This window comes from Leucoraja erinacea, chromosome 1, assembly GCF_028641065.1.
Source record: "Leucoraja erinacea ecotype New England chromosome 1, Leri_hhj_1, whole genome shotgun sequence".
Taxonomy (NCBI): Eukaryota; Metazoa; Chordata; class Chondrichthyes; order Rajiformes; family Rajidae; genus Leucoraja; species Leucoraja erinaceus.
The window spans coordinates 83,677,315-83,697,620 of NC_073377.1; the positions used below are offsets into that span (position 1 = coordinate 83,677,315).

Here is a 20,306-nt window from a genome sequence, read left to right on the forward strand (position 1 = left end):
ATCGTGTAAAAGGAAGCAGCAAAAATCAACGCAGAAGAACCGTGCGGGTGGACTATAGTGGAGTTACAGGAAAAAGAAAGCTGCAGAAACTCATTACTGTAACCAACTCCAACCTCCGCTTTCCCAGCCACCAACCACTAACTGTGCGACAAGTAGATGAAACTCCTGCAAGAATCTCAAACTACAAGTTGTATCGCCCACCCCGGACCCTCTTACTCACCCCCTTGGCGTCTTTGACGAAGTAGCTGCCGCTCGACCCCTGCGAGATGCGCTGCGGGTAGATGCCGCTCTCGATGGCCTGCTCGGCTATCAGCACGATGTCGGCGAACTCGGGATCCTCGGGGAAGTGGTTGAACTCGGCGCCAGCGCCCGGCCAGCCGGGGCTCTGCGGCTGCTCGTCGAGCGGGCTCGGGCAGCTCAGCAGCGGCTCTTTCTCCGGGCAGAGCAACAGTACTAGCGGCGGCGAAGAAGGCGAGTCGCCCGACTCCGGCTCACCGCTTCCTAACTCAGCCTCCCGGCGGGGCAGGAAGCGCACGGCTCCGCCTGGGTTCGCCGCAGCCCTGGTGAAACACGGCGGTGGCTCCGCCACTGCCCCCCACTCCCGCGGCGGCTCGGCATCGCCGCCACCCTCGAGCTCCAGGACGGAGGCCGCGTCCCCACCTCCGCCGCCCGGCGACACCCGCTCGGCCGACGCCGCTGCCGCTGCCGGTCCGACGCTCAGCGCGAGCTCGTCCATTCGCCTCCACGCTGCGACTGAGGGGCGGGGCAGCTCATGACGGCCCCTCCCGCGTGCTCGCTCGCCCTCCCTCCCTCCCTCCCTCACCTGCGTTTGCGCTCGCGCCCGCACCAACGGTCGGCCGCTACAGCCGTGCACGCGCGGCACCTGTTGGCCCTCGAGCCGGAGGCGGCCAGGGTCGCGCGTGAGCCGGGGGGGGGGGGGGGAGGTACAGAACGGGTGATGTAACAATCCGAATGGCCACGTCACAATCCGAACGGTGATATCACAATCCGAATCCTGGTGTCACAATGGTCCTCCTACTACCCCCCCTGGAAAACGGTGGGAAGTGAAGTGAAAGTAACGTCAAGTGAAGTGGGGTTGGTGGGTCCACACCATCACTTGTCCACATCAAACTCAGCCCCAGCTCAACTCTCCACAAAGTTTGGTCAGACTGGATGACCCAGTGGTTAAATGCAACATGGCGTGGGATAGGGTGGAGAAATGTAGTGCATCCACCGCCCGGTAAGTTGATTTAGAGGCAATAAACCCGTTGATACAAGGAATTACAGATACTGGAATAGTGAGTGAATCATATGGTGCTGGCTGGAGTAACTCAGCAAGTCAGGCAGCATCTGTGGAAGGAGTGGACATACCACGTTTCTGGCCTGGACCCCTACTTCAGACTGATTTTAAAGGAAGATAGACACAGTGCTGGAGTAACTAATCGTGCCAAATAGCATCCCTGGAGATAAAGGATGGGTGATGTTTCAGGGCAGGAACCTTCTTCAGGTGGATTTTAATAGGGGGAGGGGTGAAAACTGGAAAATAGCGTTCTCTCCCCTATAGGGTGATTTCACCAAACGTCAAATGAGCGTAGGTTCCCCCTCACGTGACCGAAAAATTTAACTAGAGGACATATGTCACTTCGGCATATGTTAGTGAATGGGGAAACACGCACTTTCACACCCGTTAAAAACATGGAAAACGGCCGATGTTTGAGCTGAAATTTTCTGTGCTAGTCGGGGTGACCGTGAAGCACAGCGATCTAAATTTTCAGGCAAAAAAAAAGATAGAAAGTAAGGTAATTACAATAGGGAACTGAAGGTGGAAAAACAGCGGAAGTGAACAGCGGACATTTGCCGTGGAGATTTCCAAAATATCGGGAATTATCGCGTTTGCTCGCTGAATTTCATCAAAAGTAAGTCAATAATGCCATATGGTTTCCCCATTCACTAACATGTACCGAAGTGACATATGTCCTCCAGTTAAATTTTTCGGTCACGTGAGGGGGGATCTACGCTCATTTGACGTTTCGTGAAATCACCCTATTTTACATCGGAATCACGTGAGTGATTCCGTGAAGAACCCGCTCAGCACGCATGCGCAGCATTATGTCCAGCAGAGCAACAGCGGCACAGCGGGAGTAAAGGCGCTCCAGCTATGGAGGTGAAAGAATGGACCGTCAGGTAAGCTAACGTCGGATTTTTCTTTCACAGGGAGCCTTATGCTTTCAGGCAGAGAAGAAAGGCTCTAGAACAACCCTGTCCCCCGCTCGACTCCACGGAGCAGCGTTCCATCTGGGGGGGTGGGGGCACAACAGAACAGACCTGCCCCCTGCTCGACTCCACGGAGGAGCGTTCCATCTGGGGGGGGGCAGCATCAAGGCGGTAGGATCACTTACCCGGCGCTCCGCTATCCCAACGCCGTGCCGAGCCCAGCCCCGCTAACGCCTGAGCTGCGGGCTGAAAGTACCACCACGGAAGAGGCGTCCGGCCGGTGGCTCCGACTTATCGGACGGGACACCTTTCCACCCGCACGGGGGGAAAGACAGCCGCCTGAACAGACCTGCCGCCGCTCGACTCCACGGAGGAGCGTTCCATCTCGCGGGGGCAGCAACAAGCCAGTAGGACCGCTTACCGGGCTGGAAGTACCGCCACGGATGAGGCGTCCGGCCGGTGGCTCCGACTTATCGGACGGGGACGTCTCTCCACCCAGGCGGGGGAGAGACAGCCGCCTGAGCCGCTTGGAGCGGCTCTTGGAGCAGGAGCTCCAGCGAGGTGCACCCCAGGAGGGGCGCTCTCGCAGAGGGGGGGGTCAGGCACTCCCTCCACAGTGCCTTGTGCACTGTCCATTGCTTCCTCCTTTCCAGAGGATAGCTTTGGTGACCAGGACTGGGCTGGTCAAGAACAGGGGCAATGGCTGAAGATCTCGGGAGTATGCAAGGGGTGCAGGAACAGGAAGAGCTGCTAGGTGTGGTGGACAGCTACGTGGAAACCCCACGTACAGGAGGCCGTTAAAAGCCTGACGTCAGCCATCACATCGTTTCTCCTCGTTCCGTGGACAAATACGGAGATGACCACAACCTTCGTAAACAAGTCATAAGACCTGCCATAAATCCTACATTGCGGGGTTGTGCATACCCCAGCCACTGAGCCAGACCCACTGCTCTTTGGCAAAAACCTCACAAAGCATATGAAGGACATGCAAGAGGTTTTACAAAACTTTCAGCTCATGAGGGCAGGGCCGGGACGAGCAAACCAAAAACAGTAATTCCTACGCAGCAGCACCCCATCGCGTCCATCAGCCAACGTCTACCATATCGGACTGATGAAAGCTCGGGGTCCGCATTCTATCACCGAAAGTCTTCTTTAGACCAGAGCCCAGAGCGGACCCCATGGAAAATGTGCCACCCCCCAACGTCACCGCCACGTCAGACGACGTGCAACACTCGTTGGACCAGCAGGAAACAGAAGAATACCCATAACCATGGAGGGAGGTGGGTCTGGTTCCTACCAGTATATAGAGTAATACTAACACATAATAATAAAAATAATAATAATAATAATCTTTATTTATATAGCACTTTTCAACAAAACCAGTATTTGAACGAAAGTGCTTTACAGAGATTGATTAAATTAATTGAACAGATCAAATGTCAATAAATCCATAAAAAACAAAAAAAGAGAAAAAAGAAAAAAGACACAGAACAGAACACTATAGAAATCAACAAGAAACGTCCCCCCACAGCAGAATTCACTGTGAGGGAAGGCACTAAAAATATCCAGTTCTCCCCCTCATAGTCCACCCGAGGTCGGGGTCTATATGTGGCCTCCTCAGCCAACTCGATGTTCTCAGGCCCTCTGCCGCGAAGCTGGATCATCGGCGTCGGGTGAACGATTCTTCAGCGGCCTGGACTGAAGCGGCCGCTTCCTCCCTGAAGACTGCAATGTCCAAAGTCCTCAGGCCGCGCTGGCCGGACCTCTGACACTGGCGAACTCGGACACCAGGCCCCGCGGTGTTGAAATCCAGTGCCGCCCCCCCAACGCTCTGCAGCCGCAGCTCAGCGATGTTCCCAGTGCTCCGGAGCTTACCCGAAGGCGACCCGGTGGCATTGCCCGCTCCGCGTTGGTGTTGGTGTCCCAGCATCTGCACCGCCGGCGAAGTCCCGGCAGGAAACGCCGCTCCAGCGCTGCTCCAGCTTGATGGTAGGCTGCACAGAGAGGACGAAGAAGCGGTTCGGAAGAAAACCGCTTCTCCGACCAGGTAGGACTGGGAATTTTAAACAGTTTCCCCCTTCCCCCCTTCCCCCCCCCCCCCCTCCACCATATAAAGAAGACTAATTAAAATTTCCCACGGACAGGACTAAAAATAAAAATAAAAAAGGGAGAAAGGACGGACTGCAGGAGGAGCAGCCATACACAACGGCGCATCACCCCCGCAGTCCGCCATCTTAATCGGGAGTGGGAGTCTATCACGAGTGATCAGTATATACTCAATGGCATTAGTGAATACAAATACAATTCATACTAGAAAAATTGCCACCAGGTCAACATTCACCCCAGAGGGTATTTTTCCCCTCTCTGTTAAAGAAACACGAGGGACAAGCTGAACTGGTGAGAATAATTACAAAGGGTATCATGGGAAAACCTGAACCCTTGCAATTCGTATCAAATATATTCACTAAACCCAAAAAAGATGGTGGATGTCGCATCATCATTGACTTAACTTCACTAAATATGTTTGTTAAGTATATACATTTCAAAATGAAACCGGTTGTTACTGCCAAACAACTAAATTCCAAAGGATACTTCATGGCAAGCATTCATCTTAAAGATGTTTACTATTTAGTACCATTCACAAGGATCATCGCAGATACCTGAAATTTACCTGGATGGGGCAGCTATAGCAGTTTAAAGCATTACCCAATGGGTTCACATCAGCCAAGAGTATCACCAAGACACTAAAACCAACTCTGGCAATATTCAGAAGACAAAAACATTGTCATGGCATATCTTGATGATATCCTAAATGGTAGGCAAGACCATGAAATTGACTATGTTAGCTGTTCAGCTACCAAACAGTTAAATCTAAGTTGAAGCCATCCACTATCATGGACTACTTGGGCTTCACAATTAATTCAGTCTACGTGACTGTAACATTGCCAAGAGACAAAATAGTTGAATTGGCACAATCATGCAACAATTTAATGGTCAACAAACTACCAACTACTCGACAAGTAACAGAGTAGTTGGGAAAATGGTAGCAGCATTTCCAGCTACATAATTCGGACCTTTGTACCAAAAATGACATACAGGTCATTATGATCGTTTCATGAAGTTACCCACTGAAGTAATATCAGAACTACAGTGGTGGGCAAAAAAGTTTGACATGGTTTCAGCCTATTATCATCACTAACTCTACGTCAGTTATCCAAACAGATGCCAGTGCTCAAGGCTGGGGAGCAACTAACTCTATATCCAGCACAAGTAGTAGATGGACTAACCCAAAATCCTCGTTACCACTTACACTGGGCATTAATTATCTAGAGATGTTGGGTGACTTTTATGGTTTAAAAGCATATGCATAAATATGCATCACTTGCATGTACGGTTATAGAAACATAGAAATTAGGTGTAGGAGTAGGCCATTCGGCCCTTCGAGCCTGCACCGCCATTCAATATGATCATGGCTGATCATCCAACTCAGTATCCCGTACCTGCCTTCTTTCCATACCCCCTGATCCCCTTAGCCACAAGGGCCACATCTAACTCCCTCTTAAATATAGCCAATGAACTGGCCTCAACTACCCTCTGTGGCAGAGAGTTCCAGAGACTCACCACTCTCTGTGTGAAAAAAGTTCTTATCTCGGTTTTAAAGGATTTCCCCCTGATCGTTAAGCTGTGACCCCTTGTCCTGGACTTCCCCAACATCGGGAACAATCTTCCTGCATCTAGCCTGTCCAACCCCTTAAGAATTTTGTAAGTTTCTATAAGATCCCCTCTCAATCTCTTAAATTCTAGAGAGTATAAACCAAGTCTATCCAGTCTTTCTTCATAAGACAGTCCTGACATCCCAGGAATCAGTCTGGTGAACCTTCTCTGCACTCCCTCTATGGCAATAATGTCCTTCCTCAGATTTGGAGACCAAAAACTGTACGCAATACTCCAGGTGTGGTCTCACCAAGACCATGTACAACTGCAGTAGAACCTCCCTGCTCTTATACTCAAATCCTTTTGCAATGAAAGCTAACATACCATTCGCTTTCTTTACTGCCTGCTGCACCTGCATGCCTACCTTCAACGACTGGTGTACCATGACACCCAGGTCTCGCTGCATCTCCCCCTTTCCCAATCGGCCACCATTTAGATAATAGTCTGCTTTCCCGTTTTTGCCACCAAAATGGTAACCTCACATTTATCCACATTATACTGCACCTGCCAAACATTTGCCCACTCACCCAGCCTATCCAAGTCACCTTGCAGTCTCCTAGCATCCTCCTCACAGCTAACACTGCCCCCCCAGCTTAGTGTCGTCCGCAAACTTGGAGATATTGCCTTAAATTCCCTCATCCAGATCATTAATATATATTGTAAATAGCTGGGGTCCCAGCATTGAGCCTTGCAGTACCCCACTAGTCACAGCCTGCCATTGTGAAAAGGACCCATAAATAGATAATACTACGGTGGTGGTCTACATTAACCATATGGGCGGCATAAAATCGGTATCATGCGACAAGTTGGTCAACACAATTTGGTAATGGTGTGTCCAAAGACATATTTGGCTATCAGTAACTTACCTGCCAGGTAAGCTAAATACAGTGGCAGACACCAGGTCACGTAAATTTAATGACAACATCGAATGAATGTTAAAAACCCCAAAACATTTTTCACAAAAGTTATCAAGCAATATGGCACGCCAGATATCGATTTATTTGCATCAAGGCTAAATCACCAGGTACCTATGTATGTCGCTTGGGAACCAGACCCTGAGGCAGCAGCGGTAGATGCGTTCGCGCTGGATTGGGGAAATTCTTCTGTGCATTTCCTCCCTTCTGCCTCATCAGTCGGGGACTACGCACAGCACAAATGGACTCTGCTTCAGGTATTTTGATAGTACCCGACTGGCCTACACAGCCATGGTTCCCAATACTCCATGACATGGTTGTTGAAACTCCGATGGTATTCCCCGGTGACCCAGAGTTATTAACACCCAGTGTCGGGCACAAGCCACCCATGCCATGAAAAAATCAAACTCCTGGGTTGCAGATTCTGCACAAACCACTTCTGGGACTGGGATTATCATAACAAACCGTCGACACCATGTCAGCATCCCTCCGAACATCCACTAAAAAACAGCACTTGTCCAGCATCAAAAAATGGGAGAAGTACTGCTTGGATACAGGGACCACCTACTCAACCGCTACAGTTACCAACGTACTGGAATTTCTGGCGAACCTTCACCACGATGAAGGACTCAGCTACAGAGCCATCAACACAGCTAGAATTGCCCTGCCTGTCTATTTAAAACCAGCTCCAGGACAACAGGCCATGGGGTCCCACCAGCTGGTGGTCAAACTAATGAAGGGTATTTACAACTCTAACCCCCTAGACCAAGGTACACCCATATATGGGATGTCAGTGTGGTCCTGACATACCTCAGGGGATGGCCACCAGCCAGATCCCTCAACCTGGAACCATCTATGCTCAAAACACTCATGTTGATGGCACTTGTATCTGCACAGAGGGTCCAGTCACCACACCTATTGTGACTGGACAGCATGCTCACAACTCCAGACCAGATCTCTGTCGTTAGAATAGAATAGTTTCTTTATTGTCATTGTAACATGAACCATGTACAACAAAATTAAAAAATGTCAGCCAGTCAGTGCACCATTCAAACATTTCTAAAAGCTAACGATACATAGAAGATAAAATATTAAAAGATAAACAACTAAAATAAATATCACGAAAATAGCACGCATAAACACCCAACCCTCCATCCTTCTGTCGATTTCACAGTGTACCACATTCCCTTAGTATGTCTCGCCCCTGCGTTCCTTGGCGGCTACATTTAGTGCTTTTATAGCAGTGGGGTAAAAACTGTTTTTTAGTCTGTTCGTCCTTGTCCTTGTAGATCTGTACCGTCTGCCTGATGGCAACAGTTCAAACGGGGAGTGTCCGGGGTGGGAAATGTCCTTTATGATGCTCTGGGATTTTTTGGTGCAACGGGAACTGTGTAAGTCCTCCAAGATAAGGAGAGGGCAGCCGACAATCCTCTGGGCGTTGTCAATGGCCCTCTGGAGCGCTTTCCTCTGAGCCGCTGTGCAGCTGGTGTACCACACGCATACACAGTATGTTAGGATGCTCTCAATGGAGCACCGATAAAAGGACAGCAGCAGTCTCTGAGTGATGTTATTCTTCCTGAGCACCCTCAGGAAGTGCAGTCTCTGCTGGACCTTTTTCAGCAGCGCAGTGGTGTTCACGCTCCACGTCAGGTCCTCCTCAATATGGATTCCCAGGAAGCGGAAATCCACCACCCTCTCCACACAGTCCCCTCTGATAGTCAATGGTACCATGTCCGTTTTATTCTTCCTAAAGTCTATTATTAATTCCTTTGTCTTTAAGGTGTTGAGGAGCAGGTTATTTTCTTCACACCACACTGTCAGCTGCTCCGCCTCATCCCGGTAGGCGTACTCGTCCCCCCCCGGAGATGAGTCCCACCACCGTAGTGTAATCCGCAAATTTGACAATGGTGTTGCTGTGGTGGGCGGGGGTGCAGTCATGTGTGTAGATGGTGTAGAGCAGGGGGCTCAGTACGCAGCCCTGTGGAGAGCCGGTACTGAGGCTGAGGGCCGTGGATGTATGATGGCCCACTCTGACTCTCTGGCTGCGACCCGACAGGAAGCTATTTATCCACATGCAGGTGGAGTGTGGAAGTCCCAAGTCCCCCAGTTTGTCCACCAGTTTGTGGGGAAGGATGGTATTAAAAGCAGAGCTGTAGTCCACAAAGAGCATCCGCACGTAGCTCCCCCGCTGCTCCAGGTGAGACAGTGCAGCATGGAGAGCTGTGGCTACAGCGTCCTCTGTAGATCTATTTGCTCTGTACGCAAACTGGTGGGGGTCAAAGCTTCGGGGCAGGAGTGATGTGATATGACCCCGGACCAGTTTTTCAAAACACTTCATCACCACTGGTGTGAGTGCGACTGGCCGGTAGTCGTTGAGGCTGGAGATGTTGGTGTTTTTGGGCAAGGGGACTATGGTGGAGGACTTCAGACAGGGTGGAACAGTGGACTGGGCCAGAGACTGGTTAAAAATCCTCGTCCAGACTCCAGCCAGCTGGTCTGCGCAGTCCTTCAACACGCGTCCAGAGACGCCGTCAGGTCCAGTAGCCTTCCTTGGATTTATGGCCCGCAGCGTGCGCCTCACCTCATGCTCCTCTATCTTGAGGTTTAGGCTGCTGTGGACCATGTGCTGTGATGTGGCTGTCTCGGGTGGCTCCACTTCAAAGCGAGCAAAGAAGAGGTTCAGCTGCTCTGCCAGCGAGGCGTCACCTTCAACAGCTCCAAGGTTGGTCTTATAGTTGGTGAGATACTGGATCCCCTGCCACACCTGCCTGCTGTTATTACTGTCCAGGTGGTCCTCTATCTTCCTCCTGTAGTTTGATTTGGCCTCTCTGATGCCTCTCTTCAGGTTAGCTCGGGCCGTGCTGTTATCCAGGGAATGATCAAACGGAGCAGACCAGGAACACCTAATCCAGTCGTGGAATTCCGGGCTTACCCGCCAGAAACACGGTTATGTGCCATGACCCTACTATCCTACATAGACACAACCAAAATATTCGAGGGAGATGAAAAGCCTTGTGGGTCAGTCATAAAAAACCTTATGGTTGGGTGACGAGCCATTTCGAGATGGCTCAAGCAGGTGCTAAAAGCTGCTGGGATAAACACTAACATGTACAAATTTCATTCCACCGGGCAGCATCCACGTCGACGGCTAAAAGAATGGACGTGCCTATAAACCACATCCTGGCTACAGCAGGATGGTGGGGGGAAAGACCGTTCAGAAATTTTATAATAAGCCGTTGGCAAAACCTGTTTTATTTGCAGTAAAGATTTTACAGACTGCAAATATTTAATTTAAGCCCAGGGGAGCAATTTAATCTAAGGTACACAAAAAAGCTGGAGAAACTCAGCGGGTGCAGCAGCATCTATGGAGCGAAGGAAATAGGCAATGTTTCGGGCCGAATCCCTTCTTCAGAGCAATTTAATCTCTTTGTTGTTATTGTTAAAAAATACCATTGTGTTTTTCTACAAACAGATTTATTGGTTGGTTACGATAACACACTTCCTCGCTCAAAGACTTCGGCAGTGATGTAATAATAACTGCTACACAGTTTGAAATCACAGAGCTTTGAAATCTAACACGGAATCACTCACGTGACTCCGAAGTAAAATAGTAAGATTAAATGAGAACTTACCAGTTTGAAGTTTGATCTGTATTTTATGAGGAGTTACGATGAGGGATTACGTGCCCTCCTCTCCTACCATCAATAATATGGGTCAAATTTATAAACTGATGTCTCCTTATCTTTACTATGTTTACTTCAATAACTGTGTCTATCTGTGATTCCACACCGCTGCTTTGAAGTATGCCGTGCATGCGTGCTGAACGGGTTCTTCACGTAATCCCACATCGTAACTCCTCATAAAATACAGATCAAACTTCAAACTGGTAAGTTCTCGTTTAATCTTACTATTATAATCCGAGGATGGGTATTTGCATTAAAAAAAGCCTTGCAGGAAAAGGAGACAGATAGTTCCCTGAGTCTACCTCTCTAATTTCCCCCCTGAAGATTCATAGGCAGTATTTTGGCCAAATGACTTTCAAACAAGTAAAAAGACCTTGCTTGGTTTCTGGTGGGAAATGTTCTCTACCATTTACTCCATCTACACCACACTGCCTCGGAAAAGCAGCCAACGTAATGACTTGTCTCACCCCATGCATTTTGTCTACCTGCTCCCATCCAGCAAAAGGTGCAGAAGCTTGAAAGTGTGCACCACCCTACTCAGGAATAGCTTCTTCCCCGCCGTTATCAGGATTCTGAATGTCCTTCCGTAAGCGAGGGTGCTGTTCAATTCACCTTTTACCCCATTGACGACATTGGACTTTGTCTATGGAACTAATGTGCTACAATGATGAGAACTATATTCTGCGCTCTGTGTCTTCTCCTTTGTTCTATCTATTGCACGAGTTTAAACTGATTGTATCTGTTAATGGTATACCTAATCTATTTGATAGTATGCAAAACAGCTTTTTACTGTACATTAGTACAATGCTGTAGTGGAGCACGCAGGTATCGAACCCGGCGTTTGGAAGCCGCGGTCACGTGACTCGGGAGGGGTTGCTTGTTTTCGCGCGGTTTTGCTTTCGCGTGGCAGTTCAGCACTGACCACCGATGTGGCCAGACGTGTCTAGAGAACCTGTATACTGAAAACCGAACTTTCGAATAAAGATCAGTTTAAAACTACAGTTGTCGTTCTTGAGACCGCCAAATTGGTGACCCCGACCTGTCTAGCCGTCGTTGGACAAGAGAATTATGCAGAATCAGCCAGCACGCGGCAGGGCTCACCAGCCTTTAAATTGCCATCGTTTTGGCTTGACCAACCTCAGGTGTGGTTCGTCCACGTTGAGGCACAGTTTCCCCTCCATCGCATCGTAGTGGACGACACAATGTATTTCCATGTGGTGGGGGCTTTGCCGCAGGACTGTGCCTCGAGGCTGTTGCCCTACATCAGGGACCCACTCAGCAAATACGAAGGGCTGAAGGCCCTGCTGTTCAACGCTTACGGTCTCAGCCGCAGAGACAGGGCAGCGAGGCTGCTGCACATGGACAGTGTCGGCTATCGGCAGCCATCCAACCATGGTGAAGATTTTAGCCCTGATGGACGGGCACCGCCCATGTCTGCTTTTCAAACAGGCGTTCCTGGAGCAGATGTCTGACGAAGTCCAACTAATGCTCGCCAGAGCCAATTTCAGAGACCCCCAACAACTAGCGGAGAGAGCTGATGAACTGTGGGCACACAGACGGCGGGACGCGTTTGCTTTCGCCCGTCCCCTGGTCACTGAGCGGGTGCAGCCGAACCGACATCGGGAGGAAGAAGAAGCCCAGCCCAGCGCCGAAGAAGCATCGCCACTACCAGTGGTCTACAGTCAACGTCAATGACGTTACTACCATCAACGATACGGGCCCGAAGCCTGTAGATGTCAGAGCCCCTGCTCGTACCAGGGAAATGCCTCGGCCGATCGTCCATAGAGGCGAACGCGATCGGCCCAAACGAACGCCTCTACGTCTGCGATCACCATTCCGGCCACCGTTTCCGGTGCCCATGCCAGCATCCTGCCTCCGAGCGCCCGCGATATTCGCGCCGGTAAGGTAGGACCCGTCCTCTCGGCTGTTAACGGGAGCGACATTCGCGCTTACGGTATGCGGACTCTGGACTTAAATTTCGACTCCCGCCCGTTCAAGTGGAAGTTTATCTTTGTAGACGTCGCCCAACCGATCCTGGGGGCTGACTTCTCGCGCGCGTTCTCCCTGTTAATCGATGTGCGAGGCAGATGCATGGTCCCTGTGTCGGACCTGGGCCCTGCCAAGCCGCGCAGCCCGTCCACGCCCCTACAGCAACTCGACGAGGAAGCTGAGATCCAGCAACCTTTCACAGCCCTGCTCGCCGACTTCCCAGGGTTGCTCACACCCCGGTATGACGGGGCCATGCCCCAGCGTGGTGTGGTCCACCATATTCCCACCAAGGGTCCACCGCCGCCTCCCACCCGATAAACTGTGCATCGCACAAGACGAGTTCCAGCTTATGGAGGACATGGGGATTGCCCGACGGTCGGACAGCCCTTGGGCTTCCCCTCTGCACATGGTGCCCAGAGTGTCCGGGGGTTGGAGACCTTGCGGTGATTACAGGCGTTTGAACGCGGTAACCACAGCAGGTAACCACAGTCCTGAACATCCAGGATTTCTCGGCCCATCTGGAAGGCGCAACCTTCTTCTCGAAGGTCGACCTTATTCGCGGGTATAATCAAATTCCGGTCCATCCCAACGACGTCCCTAAGATGGCCACCATCACCCCTTTTGGCCTTTTCGAATGGCTCAGAATGCCTTTTGACCTGAAGAACGCCGCTCAGGCATTCCAAAGGTTAATGGATCAGGTCGGTCAGGGTTTGCCGTTCATAATCATCTACCTCAATGATATTCTGGTGGCCAGCAGCTCGCAGGCAGAGCACATCAAGCATCTCCACCTGCTTTTCGAACGGCTGCGCAAACACGGGTTGGTGATCAACCCTACGAAGTGCCAGTTCGGATTGCGTTCCATTTCATTCTTGGGTCACAGCATTATCTGCCACGGCGCGCAGCCGCTGCCCGAGAAGGTCGACGCTACCTGTTGCTTCCCGAGGCCCCTTTCATGGTCTACAGGAGTTTATAGAGATGGTAAATTTCCATTCCACCGATTCGTCCCTCAGCCGCCGCCATCATGTGGCCGTTGTTCCAATGCCTGGCCGGTAAGCCTAAGGACCTGGTCTGGTCCAAGGAGGCGCAGAAGGCGTTCGAGGGGGCTAAGACTGCATTGGACAATGCCACTATGCTAGAACACCCTAGGGCGTCAGCCCAAATGGCCCTCACTGAGGACGCTTCCGACATCGCGGTAGGCGCCGTCCTCGAACAACGCGTAGGTAGTCGCTGGGTACTGCTGGCATTTTTCAGCCACCAAAGTTAAGTATAGTGCTTTCGACCGGGAGCTCCTGGCACTCTGCCTAGTGATCCGCCATTTTCGTTATTTCCTGGAGGGCCCGCTTTCACAGACCACAAGCCACTCACATTCGCATTGACCAAGGTATCTGACCCCTGATCTGCCAGACAACAACGGCACCTCGCCTACATTTCTGAATTCACGTCCGATATTCGGCATGTGGCAGGGAAGCTGAACGTTGTGGCTGACGCGTTGTCCCGTCCCACGCTGCTCGAAGTTTCAGCGCTAAATCTAGGCATAGATTATGAAGAGCTGGTTGCTGCCCAACAGGCAGATGCCAGTATGGAAGTTTACCGCAATGCTGAATCAGGTCTCAAGCTGGCTAAGGTGCCTTGCAGCGCCGCCAACGTGCGAGTCCTTTGCGATATCTCCACGGGCAAAGCCCGTCCCATTGTTCCGGTTGCTTGGCGGCGTCGGATTTTCGACACTATCCTAAGCCTAGCGCACCCGTCCATTCACGCCACCTCTGCCTTGGTCACGGCGAAGTTCGTCTGGCATGGGTTGAGGAAGCAGGTCGCAGCATGGGCCCGTTCCTGCATTCCATGCCAGATTTCCAAGGTACAGAGAGATGTGCGCCTGCCCGTACAGGATTTTGTAGACAGGTTTACCAGCGGTGCGGAGGCGATACCGTTAACGGATACCTCCGTTGAGGCATGCGCGAGGGCCATTGTCTCAAATTGGATCGCTCGTTTCGGGGTTCCCTCCGATATCACTACCGATCGTGGGGCCCAGTTCACGTCCTCCCTGTGGAGTGGTATGGCGCAGCTGTATGGCGTGAAGCTGCATCAGACCACAGCGTATCACCCAGAGTCCAACGGTTTGGTTGAGTGTTTCCACAGGCACATCAAGTTGGCGTTGAAAGCCTGACTCACCGGCCCAGATTGGGTCGACCAGTTGCCTTGGGTTCTCCTGGGCATCAGGACCACGCCTAAGTAGGACGTCAACGCCTCCACAACCGAGCTGGTTTACGGATCGGGTTTGCGAGTTCCCGGGGATTTCCTGCCTGTCCCCTGGGTCCCGGCTTCGGCGTTGTTAGGTGACCTTCGCGAGCAGGCGCTTTGGTCCCAGTTCCCACTTCCCGGCATGGTTCGTCTGCAGTGCGTGTGCCTACTATGTTACGGGATTGTGCTTATGTTTTTCTCCGTAGAGATGCTCACCGCTCGCCGTTACAGCGGGTGTACGAGGGTCCGTACAGGGTGCTGAGTACTGGTGCCTCGACGTTTACATTGGACATGGGTGACAAGGAGGAGTTCGTCTCCATGAGCCGCCTTAAGGCAGCACACGTCGACGAGGATAGCCCAGTTACAGTGGCTACTCCGCGGCGTAGAGGTCGTCCACTGGCCGTTTTACCGCCCTCTGCACCTGTTACCCCCGGTCATGTTTTTCCGGTCCCCTTTGTTACGCTCGTTCGCGTTCTTCGCATCCCTCCGGTTTTGTTTTGCCAGTCCCTACTGTTATGCGACCTCGGACTACGCATTCCGGTCGAACCGTCCGGTTATCCGTGCGTTTCCGTACCGCGGATTCTGGGGGGGGGGGGGGGGGGGGCATGTAGCGGCGCCTGCTGGCGCACACAGGTATCATACCTGGCGTTCCGAAGCCGCGGTCACGTGACTCGGGAGGGGCTGCTTGTTTTCGCACAACGTGTCTAGAGAACCTGTGTATTGAAAACCGCTTTCGAATAAAGATCAGTTTAAAACTACAGTTGTCGTTCTTGAGACCGTCAAAATGCATTAATAAACCTAAACCTATCCCTGTAAAATTTGTCATACAGGCCACATGGTAGAATATCACAGCTTCATTGAAAAAAATTCCTATTGATTCAGAAGGAAACTATTTGGCCTACTAAGTCATTGCAGCCTCAATGAGCACACGTATCAGTGTCTTTCCCACTTATGGCCTGGAGTAAACTCAGGTGATAACAGAATGTGCAAACTTCACACCAATAATACCCATGTTCAGAAGTGAACCCAAATCTCTGCAGCTGTGCTCCAGCAGCACTGTAGTTTGCACTTCTATGCACATCATGGTTTAGGATCCTCCCACCATGTTAGTAGAAATCTGGGTTAAAAGTGCATGAACAATTTATTCAAGATTAAAAATGAATGATAACACATGAGACACGAATGGTGAGTAATAAGAAATAAATGCTTGTTATGATAATGTTAACTTGAATGTTCTGCATTACTACCTTTAGTATTTTTTAAATATATAAATAAAGTATGTTTTACTTGATTGACATTTGAGAATCATATTCAGAAAGGCTTTTGAAAGGAGTTGCACATTTATTGTTAGTACGTTTGTGGAAAACTACCTTCTGATAATAGATTTATTATTACACTGCTTCCAAAAGCTCATCATAATTCATTTTGATTTAACCACAAAGAAATTGTTATCTTGCAAGATACAAAATCCCATTATAATGTGAATTCCTTTCTGAGATAAATATTAATAAGCAATTGCAGAACACTCCTAAATGAACATTGAGTTTTCTGTTGGTGTATCTACCAATCTGGTTTCTTGTCTATTTTTAGAATTTCTCCTTGGTACAGTATTCAAACATCCACAGATAGATACATTTTTGTGATTACGTCATTCTTCTTTTCCAAACCTGTCTGGGGAACTCCGGATTAATGATGAAATGAGAAATAGAAATTATATATTTAAGATTTAAGAATGTCCTGTCATGTATCAGTAATATTTTTGTCATTACCTGTACTTGAATACACCAACTTCCAATTACATGTGACCATTCGTTTGGTTAATCCCTCTTGTGCTTCTGATTTTAGATGACCAAATATTTCCTCCAATTAAATATTGTGAAGAGAAAGTCATTGGAGCAGATTAAGTTGATAATTAGCCAAATATTCCATAGATAACAGTTGCAGTGTGCCAGCATATCCTTTTAGGTTTAGGCTTATTATTGTCACATGTACCGAAGTACAGTATAGTGAAAAGCTTTGCAATCAGACCAAAATACTGTACATAAATACAATCAAGTCAAACTTCAATACAATTGATAGAACAAAGGGGATGCATGCAGAGTGTGGTTTTCAGCATTGTCGTGCATCAGATCTATTGATAAAGTCCAACATCCACAATGGAGGTACAGGTGAGATGGACAGCACCTTTATCTGGTGCTGGACTGAACACGTCCAGAGGCAGAGCTCAGTTGTGGTGAGCTGAGTGATCAGATGGACTTGGCCTCCAGCTCCACACCAGCCACTCCAATACCAACCTTACTGTCCCATTCGCACCTTCCCTTTCTGTCCTTAACCTCTTTCACTGCCAGAGTAAGTGCATATGTGAACTCGAAGGACCGTACCTCGTATTCCACTTGGGCATTCTGCAAACTCAATGGAATTCTCCAATTTCAAATAACATCCCTCTCTCCTGACCCCCTATCTCTCTCTCTCCCCTCCCCTCCCAACCACTAGCCCTTCCACACATTTTTCCAACCATTCTGGTCACCCTGCTCCTTTCCCCTTCTCAGTAAACTCATCCCCCACGCCTCCCATCCGTCCCCCGTTTTCCTTTTATCTCCCATCCCCTCACACCCATATCCTTCCATCGACTTTACATTTCACTCCTCTCTCCGTACCTCCCTTTTGTCTCCTTTTCCCCTCTAGCCTTTGTAGCTACCTCTGCCCATCTTCCAATCAAACCCTCCTCCCATCAAATGCAGCCACCTATCACTTGCCCCATCCTCTTTTCCAGCTTTCCTCCTCCTCCATCAGTCTGAAGAAGAGATGGGATGAGATACTATTATTGTCACACAGAGATGCTTTGTTTTGCATGCCTAGGCATACAAAGATTCGCAATGTAAACGATGCCAACAATCTTACAAGTAACCCTTTTTTTGCCCCAATGGTCCCTCCTCCCTCCCCTTGGTTCTCGTTATTTGTGCGAGTAACTTGTCCGTCTCCCGAGCTTTCCCGTTAAATCTTGAATGAACATTGTGAACTGTGAAGTGTTGTTAAATCATCATGTGGCACAAATTATGTCACTTTTTTTTCCACACATTATAAATATCCTCCCTTGGTTGAATTGGTTCATTTGGAGACATGCCTGTACTAAGTAGTTTCGAGTACAGGATGGTGGTGTTTTTCATTGACGCGCTGTAAATAGAGGCCTGTTTAAGAGCCTGCCCTCCGCATTTAATGTGGTATTTCTTGTGCTTCTTGGATACCTGAGCACAAGTTTGTAAATACAGATAGACTTTTTTAAGACAAGCATTACAAGTGAAAATTGCCTGCCCTCATGCATAATTTATTTTATGGCTCTTGGAGACATGATTCCAACTTCAAACACAGAGCGTGTAAAAGCTGTCTGCGACTTTTTTACTTTGCAGCTGCAGGGCACAGACACACTTATAAGAGAAGTTTAAGTTAACTGCAAAAACAGCACTTTTACATCAATAGCAATGTATGTTTTTAAATCATGGATAACATTAAATGGTTTTCCTGTTGATGTACTAATATATCGTTATATATACTCGCATGAGCACCCGGGATACTCCGCAGCCTTCGTCTCCAGCAGGTTCCGTTTTTTCTCCCTGTTTCTGTAATCCTCTCTGGATTTATCGTAAAGAATTTCGTTGAATTGGTACCATTCTACAAGTTCACCCTCTTGTTCCCTGGTGAAGTTATATGGCCTTACCTTCTGCCATCTTCCCTTTATATACGCGTTTGTTGAGGCTATTCCTACAACGGCTACTGAGGAGGCAATCTGAAATCCACCTTGCTCACCCTCTCCCTGCTTCAAGGAGCCCACAGGCAGTGTTATCTGTGGCATCTCCTGTTGCCTCTCCACCTGTCTCTCTTGCTGCGTTTCCTCCTCATTTTCCTACATGGCTAAAACCTTTCTGACATGCTTTACCCCCTTTCTTTGAGCTTTTCTCGATGGACATATGTTCAATTGGCGATATTGAGACCACCTTTTTTACTCACCTTCTGTCCCCTCTGTCCAGCTTCCGGGTTCACCGTTCGCAGGAGTTCCCACGGTAAACGCAAGAGTTATTACGGATATCGCACTGGCCACTACGTCCATATAATGTTTCAATGTTCAACCACAAGTGTACAAGTCACTCTTGGAGAAATTCAAGCTTGCTTGAATTTTCTCCCGAGTCAACAAGTTACACGAGTACCTGTCGTTAGTGCCATGGTGGTCCACGATGCCGTACGGTTATCGTACGAGGTTCCCACGATGTTCAACTCTGGTTACCTCTTGCGTCAAGTCGCCCCGTGAGAAAGCCCCATGACACTGCTGAGTTCCTCCAACACTGTGTTTTGCCCAACTCAATATCAGTGTGGTCCATCATTAATCACTCTTATTATTTTTTTAGTTTATGCAATTTAAATGAAGCAACAATGTTTTTGTCTAAGGTAAAATATTTTAATTTGAATGTTTTAACAGCATCTGATTATTTGCTGCCTGTTGACTGCCCTACCTTACAGGATGTTTGTCCAGTCGCAGAAATTGTGTTGAATCAAGAGTGCAGAGCGATCCTATCCTTTCAGGCATGATCTCTGCACTATTTAGTATGAAGGCCCCCTACTTCCAAGTGTGTAATGCTACACAAAACAACACAAAGTGCTGGAATAACTTTGCAGGTCAGGCAGCATCTCTGGTGAACATGGATGGGTGAAGTTTTGGGTCAGGACCCTTTGTCGCACGGATTTGGGGGGGGGGGGGGGGGGGGGGGGGTGGGGGAAGAGAAAGCAGCAAAAAGAGGTGAGGCAGGACAAAGCCTGCAGATAATAGGTTGATGAGGAGCGGGGGAGTGATAACAGATGGTTGGACAAAGGCCAGAGATGGAAAAAAAAGGTGTGAGACAAAAGTATTTAACTGTTGTGGATTGTGAAGCTGGAAGAAGAAATCGCTATAGAATCTTTGGAAGAAATGAAGGTGGAAGGAGAGGAGCAAATTGGAGGGGACACAGTGGAGAGAGGGGGAAGGAAAGGGTGGGGTGAGGGAAGAAGGGAGGGTTTTGTAGCTACCCAAAATGCCACCATAAGTATGACCTACTTTAGATTATCTGCTGGCAAACTATTCATATTTTGAGGCTACTGGACATTAATACACCTGCTTATTTCCTACATTTTTTGCTCTTGAGGTCATCCAAATTTATGTTGCATTTATTACAATTCAAATTAGGTTCCTGAATATTAAAAAAAAATACAAATGCTGGAAATCCAAAATTTAAAAAACCCCAGAAAATGTAAGAAACACTCAGTATGTCACATTGCATTCATGAGAAGCTAAGTGAACATTGGGTCTTCCACCTGAAATATTAGCTATCTGAAAGTAAGCATGCAGGTACAGCGGGCAGTGAAGAAAGCTAATGGCATGTTGGCCTTCATTGCGAGAGGATTTGTGTTTAGGAGCAAGGAGGTTCTACTGCAATTGTACAGGCCCCAGCTGAGAGACCACACTTTCTGTATTGTGTGCAATTTTGGTCTCCTAATTTGAGGAAGGACATTATTGCTATTTGAGGGA

At 49.0% G+C, this 20,306-nt stretch overlaps 2 protein-coding genes across 2 annotated transcripts in view; one reads left to right on the forward strand and one right to left on the reverse strand.

Annotated features, from left to right (window-relative positions):
- pi4k2b (phosphatidylinositol 4-kinase type 2 beta) overlaps nt 1-758 on the reverse strand; it is a 40,385-nt gene extending 39,627 nt beyond the window's left edge. Inside the window, exon 1 of the mRNA XM_055638134.1 lies at nt 221-758. Within this exon, the coding sequence (XP_055494109.1) occupies nt 221-736 (516 nt within the window). The 5' untranslated portion in view covers nt 737-758. The remainder of the gene's footprint in view (nt 1-220) is intronic.
- Nucleotides 759-1,096: 338 nt separating this feature from the next.
- The window catches only part of sepsecs (Sep (O-phosphoserine) tRNA:Sec (selenocysteine) tRNA synthase), a 110,174-nt gene continuing 90,964 nt past the window's right edge, over nt 1,097-20,306 (forward strand). The window contains exon 1 of the mRNA XM_055638113.1: nt 1,097-1,240. Within this exon, the coding sequence (XP_055494088.1) occupies nt 1,174-1,240 (67 nt within the window). The 5' untranslated portion in view covers nt 1,097-1,173. The remainder of the gene's footprint in view (nt 1,241-20,306) is intronic.